The sequence below is a fragment of the Emys orbicularis genome, chromosome 5 (assembly GCF_028017835.1).
Source record: "Emys orbicularis isolate rEmyOrb1 chromosome 5, rEmyOrb1.hap1, whole genome shotgun sequence".
Taxonomy (NCBI): domain Eukaryota; kingdom Metazoa; phylum Chordata; order Testudines; family Emydidae; genus Emys; species Emys orbicularis.
The window spans coordinates 42,855,304-42,862,576 of NC_088687.1; the positions used below are offsets into that span (position 1 = coordinate 42,855,304).

Sequence of the window (7,273 nt, forward strand, 5' to 3'; positions counted from 1 at the left end):
ACCAGGGGATTTTGAAAAATATTTAGGAGCTAGAATAGATCCCTGGATAGGTGTAGGGGGACCGGTACTTAAAGAAAAATTGAAAGATTGGAGTGAGAATTTAATTAAGGCCCCATTAAAACCGGCCCAAAAAATATTAATTTTACAGACATATATTTTACCGAAGCTATTTTATAATCTTCTTTTAATAGAACCCCCTTTTAATCTTTTAAACGATCTTGATGTGTTAGTTAGAAAAATAGTTAAAGAGATTTTACATTTACCTCAGTGTACCACAGATGGGATATTTTATTCTAGAGGTAGGGATGGTGGTTTAGCTCTCACTAAGTTTAGTGTGCAAATCCCAAATATGTTAATTCGTAAATGGAGGAGACATATTGTCTCGAGAGATGATTGGATGGACCTATCTTATCTATATGCAGGAGAAAATCTTGTGGATAAAATATTGTCATTTAGTGCAGTAACATCTCATCCCAAGAAATGGAGGGAAGAGGAATTTTTAAGATGGTCGGAACTGAGATGTCAGGGAATAGGGATAAAATATTTTAAAAATGATTTAATTAGTAATTCGATTTTTAGAAACTCTAGTAAAGTTAAATCGTCAGCGTATATCGCAGCATTGCAGCTTAGGGCAAATATTTATCCTACTAGGGAGACATTAGCAAGAGGAAGAGGAGGTGTGAATGCTCTTTGTAGATGGTGCGGTAAAGTGCGGGAGACTGTTCCCCATATCTCAGGACAATGTTATAAGACTAAGAATGCTAGGATAAAAAGGCATAATAGAGTAGTGTCTGCAGTTGTAGATAAGGTTGGTAAATTAGGGTGGAAGGCAATGATAGAGCCCCATTTGAGAAATAGTAAGGGTGAGTTAAGAAAGCCGGATATTATATTTATAAAAGGAGATACAGCAGTGGTGGTTGATGTTACAGTGCGATGGGAGGATAATGCCGGAAGTTTGGAACAAGCCCACAGTGAGAAGGTGGCTTATTATCTTGAGTTAGAGGAAGAAATTAAAAACTTAACGGGAGGTAAAAATATTCACTTCTTTGGTTTTGTGCTTGGGGCGCGTGGCAAGTGGAGTGAAGGTAATAATGATTTGTTACAATTATTGGGAATGGACAGAAGTAAAAATTTTAAGGAGAGTATATGTAGACTTGTTTTATATTCCACTATTGGTATGATGGCTATATTCAGTGACAGGTAAAGATCCCGGAGTTTCCATTCCGTGTATCTTGCCAAAACTAAATTTTAGCTATTTTGGTTTCCATGCTCTAAATTTTCAAATTTTTAATATTGTTTTGAACATTAATTTATTTAGTGTTATTTAATATTTGTCCTTCAATAGAATGGTTTTAATTATATAATAAATACTTATTAATGGATGAAATTCCAATTTAAATTATTAGTTTTTTTTTTTTTTTTTTAATTACTGGATGTGGATGCGGACTGGCCGCGTATAATAACCAGAAAAGGGCAGGTAGTCACGCCTGTACATAAATAGGGGGTGGGGTTCTGGAGGGCAGTTAGGAGCAGGGGTCCCAGGAGGGGGCAGTCAGGGGACAAGGAACAGGGAGGCTTAGGTAGGGGGTGGGGTTCTGGAGGGCAGTTAGGAGCAGGGGTCCCAGGAGGGGGCAGTCAGGGGACAAGGAAGGGGGGGGGTTGGGAGTTCTGGGGGCAGGGCTGTCAGGGGTAAGGCGAGGGATCGGAGCAGTCAATGGGACAGGGAGCAGAGGGGTTTAGATGGGTCGGGAGTTCTGGGGGGGCTGTCAGGGGGTGGGGAGTGGTTGGATGGGGCGTGGGAGTCCCTGGTGTCTGTCTGGGGGTGGGGGTGTGGATAAGGGTTGGGGCAGTCAGGGGACAGGTAGGGGATAGGGTCCTAGGGGACCAGTTAGGATGGGGGGAGGGTCTCAGGAGGGGGCAGTCAGGGGACAAGGAGCAGGGAGGCTTAGGTAGGGGGTGGAGTCCTGGGGGGCAGTTAGGGACAGGGATCCCAGGAGGGGGCAGTCAGGGGACAAGGAGTGGGGGGGAGGGTTGGAGGTTCTGAGGGGGGCGGGAAGTGGGAGGGAGTGGAAGGGGCAGGGGCGGGGCTAGGGCAGGACGGGGGCGGGGCTCCTCCCATCCTCTTTTTTGATTGTTGAAAATATAGTAACCCTACATACTCATCTTTCTCCCTCTGCATTCTGAAATCCCAAAGCAGGGTGATTCTGGGGGTTGTGGGTGGGAGGAGCCCTTGTCAACAAGGCTTTGTTAGAGCCCTGCTACCCAGAAAGCAGGGGAAGCCTGAAAACAGTTTGGAGACACAGGGCCCTGACAATAGGTCTTCAGGTCTCAACCATAGGTTAAGGGGGCCAAAGCCTCCTGTTCCCTGGGGAGAATGGTGTTAAACCTAGCCCTCCTGGGGGAGTAATGCAAAAGTCACCTGCATGAATCCAAGCACTCATGATGTTATGCTCATACAAAGCACACGGGATCTTTATAGAGGAAGGTAAATACGCAGCATTTATTGAAAATACAAGTTAGCATATGCTTTTCAGACACACACACACACACACACACACACACACACACAGAGTCCTGCAGTGATGTTTATAGTTACCAGTCTGTTGTAGCTCAAGTCAATCTAATGGCCAGTTAGATTGAGCACGAGTGTGGAGCTGGGTTCTGTCGGTCGCGATCCGATACTCCGAGGCCTTGCAGGACTGAACCCAGAGTTCCTATGGCAAAACACCCCAGCTTTATAGTTGTAAATTCCCATTTGAGTCCATGCATTTTGCAATGTCATCCTGTAATCATTAGTCCTTAAGTGGTGTTATCATTTGATGGTTATTGTCTGGCTTCCCATCATTATCTCCTATTTGTTGTCTCGCCTTCGGGGGTGCCTGCCTCACCTCTGAGGTCGTCAATGCTGCTAACATGTTTAACATCGGATACAATGGATGTTTTCTGATTGTCTCCTGGTCTTTCCAAGTCTCTCACTTCTTCTTGACCATCTGGACATTTGTGATGGGTTTCATACCTTATCTTTTCCTGATGCATGCATTCCTCATTCACACAAACAGATTGTGAATACAAACAGTAGTATTTTATATCAAGCAAAAAGGCATTGCAAATTAAACCTTGCTAAGTTTTACAATCAATAACCAAGACAATTTACATTAAGACCCAGGCCTTCAATGTTCCTCTAATCTACTTAACATAGACACAATAGAGAATCCTGTCTCTTACTAACTAAATCTTAAAACGAAGAGTTAAAGAGGGCCCAATTTGTAATACATATGGAAAAACAGAATCTCATAGTCCCAGAGGGTCATTTCTTTCTGCTATTAAAAAAGGGTGGCTAGTAGGATGAAATCAAATCATACATTAATTCTCATAGTACATTATAAAATACAGCTCCTACAATGATGAACAGTCCCCAGTGCTGGAACAACTTATGTAGGTGGTGATATGGCCAATAATAACGCTGTGGGCAGTTCCACCGTAACTCTACCCTATATTACAGTGCAGGGATGCATTACTATATAATCTTGTAACTGACCATCACCACCTTGTTAATGATTAATTTCACAGCTAATTGCACAGTAAATTGAAGAGATAGTGGGTTCCATGCTTAGGCACTGGCATGTAGGGTTGGAAATTGAACCCCCTTGTGCCAGCAGGGGCAGCTGTAGCCCAGGATGGTACACTCCCAGAGAAGAGTGATATCTGCCTTGCCACTCTCCCCAGGGATTTCCACTGGAGGTGGGCAGCTTTAAAGGTCTATTGGAAGGCCAGAGGAGTCCATCCCACGCTTCCCTCCCTTAGACACACCAAAAAATGGCAACCTACTGGTGGTGGAGGAGGTTGTAGGCAACTTGTGCTACCTCAAACCTTCCCCACTCCAAAACAACTTTCAATCACCGGGCCCTGGCACTCTGGATTACACCAGAAGAAGCTGACACAAGACAAGTAAATACAGTTTGAACATTCAATAGTTAATGCCAGAATCCATAATTTAAACCCACATTATTCTACTGAGTTCACATTAAAAATTAATATTAGTGTATTAATTTGTATGATGTATATTAACTGGCCACTGCACTATGCTGTATTGCATGAGTGTCACGGGCAGCAAGTGAACCCTGGCTTTGGGGAGGCAATACCGCCAGCCCCCCTGCCCCTGCCCCACTTCTCCCCCAGCGCCGGGCAAGGCCGAGCCGCCGGCCTCCCCCAGCGCCGGGCAAGGCCGAGCCGCCGGCGCCCACAGCCCCCGAGTGCCTGCTGGGCTGAGCCACCGGCCCCCTAGTGCCAGCTCCTCCCGCCCCTGAAGGCCCTGTCCCCCGCTGAGCCGCCGGCCCCAGCACCCGAGGAGGCAAGCAGCGGCGATGGGGGTGTGTGGAGTGGAGGAGGCGGTGGGGGTCTCGAGGAAGGGCTGGGGCCACCAGGGCCCAGGAGTCTGGCGGCGGGTCGGCAGCAGCACCCCACCTTCCCTGGCCTATTATACCTGCCGCCCATGATGAGTGTGCAGACTCAATACTATGTAAATTTGTGTAATCTAACAATTGAGAATAACAAAATGAGAAAAAATGTACATCAGCATTACAACACTTTTATGCAACCCTTTTGTTTCACTAAATGTAGTGTATGGGTGTTACTATCTGTGATCATGGGTTTTAAAAAATTGTCCTTGTTATAAGGACAAGATTGTGGCTGTCCACTTGTCATGGCACAGAACCACTGCAATGTTTTATCTCAACAACTGTCCCTATGTAAATGAAGATACTTAAGTACAATCTCTATGATATGGATCAGTAAACTCAAACCTAATGTACTGCATTACTGACTCGTTCCTCTGTAGCTCACAGACTCCAGATGCCACAAGTCAAGGTGGAAGTTGTTTCACACACCTTGTTTTCAGTAGATTTTATACTGTAAAAAGGGAGAGCCAATATAGCCTCTCAAACCAAAACAAAAATCACTGGACTGTATCTCAGGGTCCTTATTCAAGTAAAGCTCTCAGGAAATTCGCTTGGTCGGATCCTGGCCCGTGACACCACAGTAATATGCCCTAAATGGGCAACTGAAGAGTCCCATGTCTTGCAGGAATCTCCATCATGGGAAGCATCTCATTCCATGTAAGGTGTGGCCAAGGGAAGTGTCTCCGACTCAAAGCTGTGCTCCAGTGGTCTTCAGACAGCAAAATGGCCCATGGAAACCATTACCCGATTATATAAGTGAGAGTAGCTTTAATTTGCACAGAGGCTAAAATTGGTTCCTATTAACTGCTGAGATCTGGGGAGTAGAAAAATACAATACAGCCACTTTTAACTTCTACCTGCTGAGTGAAGCTTGTGATTTCAAGTGGACACAAGGAAAAGGGCGTACAAAATAAATGGATTGGATTCTTAATAGATATAGTGGGGAAATGGGTATTGTTTTCATTAAAATATTTGCATAAAAGTGCATCCCCTTTTTGTTGAAAAATTTCAGAATCTTCCAAACTGCTCTAATTGTAATCTCAATTATGCCAGTGCAAATCCAAAATAATTTCCCAGATGAATCTGGCCTAATAGGATTTTTTCCCCTTGAGTAAAGACTTCAGGATTGAGGCTTTTATCGTCACATTTTCTCCTTTATTATGTACTGAGATAGACTGATAGATTAAAGGCAGCAGCAGACGGGGGAGAATCAAAAGTGGAGGGAGTTTGCGGATGAATAGCAACAGAGTGCTTACACCAGCACGTATTTTCCAAGGGGAAGATGAATGTAAAGATAAGATTGTGTCCGTGTTTGAGGCTGCTATGCTGAAAACGAGGTACTTGATCCTTTTGTGAGGACTTGTGGCCCAGAAGTTTCCTCTCTGCTGCTGCACTGCACTAGAGGGCAGAAAGCAGTGATAGGCACTGTGCAGTACCTCTGCCTGTTGTCAGGACGTGAATACGAGTAATATTCCACTAATCTAGTCATCGATCTCAAAGATTAAAAGTGGCCAGAAGCCATTCAGAGCACATGGATGGAAATACTTCACCAAGCGTGAGATTCCTCTTTTCCAGCAGCTGCTTAGCCTGCGAGCTGTTCCCCGGGCTGACAGCTCCTCCTCGCAGGCCACAGACACAGCAGGAATTCCCCCGCTCCCTTAGGAAACTACTTCACCGCAGCCCACAGACGCTGCATCCTCCAGCAAAAGCAGAGCACAACACTAGGCGGCGTCTGCCGCCAGTGCTCGGCCCCAGGGCGCGGGACCATGTGTCCCGTACAGAGCTGCAGAGATCCATGGTCAGCCCCCTGGGCCACCTCGGAACTCAAACTTGCCGTGGCCAAACTTTACTGCTCTCCCTTAAATGCGGGGGGCTGCGAAACCCAGACAGCCAAAGGGAGCGAGGGAAGCCTGGGACGGCAGCAAGGACGCTACATCCTGCAGCGGGGACCCCCCCCCCCCACACACACACCCGTCTCCAGACTGCGCCCGGAATCACAGGGCTTGCTCGCGGCATGAGCCCCCGGGCTCCCGCAGGGACGGGCGGCCCGGCTGCAGAGCCCTGGCGCTGGCCACGGAGTTCTTCAGCTGCTTGATGAGCAGGAAGAGCAGGAGGCCGAGGAGGAGGAGCAGGAGGAAGAAGAGCGCCAGGTAGAGCAGCAAGTTGAACTCCCACCACGCCATGCTGCCGCTGCCAGGGGAGCTGGTGGGACGCTCCGCCCGGGCGGGAAGTTGCTCAGTAGGAGAGTCGGGGATGCACCGGCAGGGCAGGGCAGAGCGGGCGCTGGCCGCGACAGGTGGGAGGGTTTCCTGGGCAGGGCTCGGCCCGCTGGCCGGAGGGCGAGCCGCCGAAACACGCCCAGCGCAAAGTGAGTCCTAGCGCGGTAAAGAACAGCTGCCTGGACAGGGGCCCGCGGGCTGCGGCTCGCCGCCCACCTCAGCGCGACCGGGCACCTGGGCAGCGCTCGGTTGCTGCGGGAGCAGGGGCGAAGGCATCCCGGGCTCTCTTCCCCCTCTTCTGGTCATCGTGGTGCAGGGGGCGATCAGTGAGGGGCGCAGGCAGGTGTAGCGCACGAGAGGCAGCTCCAGCTCTGACCCTCCCGGACGGACCGAAGCTTGGAAACGATCCACTGAAAACAGTCCCGGCTTGCTGCGAAGCCCCCCAGGCGGAGCTGCTGGCTCTGGGGCCACGGAACAAAGGGCAGCCCCAGCCAGGGGTGGGTCAGGGCCGCTGGCTCCGATCACATGAGGCAACTTCCAGGACGGGGAGAAATCGCTGTGCTGAACCTTCTCCGTGTCATTAGGCAGAGCCGGGCT

At 48.5% G+C, this 7,273-nt stretch overlaps 1 protein-coding gene across 1 annotated transcript; it reads right to left on the minus strand.

Annotated features, from left to right (window-relative positions):
• Positions 1–6,451: 6,451 nt before the first annotated feature.
• Positions 6,452–6,640, minus strand: SMIM43 (small integral membrane protein 43). Its single transcript, XM_065405702.1, has one exon. The coding sequence runs from the start codon at positions 6,638–6,640 to the stop codon at positions 6,452–6,454; it is 189 nt and encodes a 62-aa protein (XP_065261774.1).
• Positions 6,641–7,273: the final 633 nt, after the last annotated feature.

What these genes read in the sequence shown, in the direction of transcription:
- SMIM43 (XM_065405702.1), bottom strand. Translation starts at nt 6,640, where the DNA reads ATGGCGTGGTGGGAGTTCAACTTGCTGCTCTACCTGGCGCTCTTCTTC.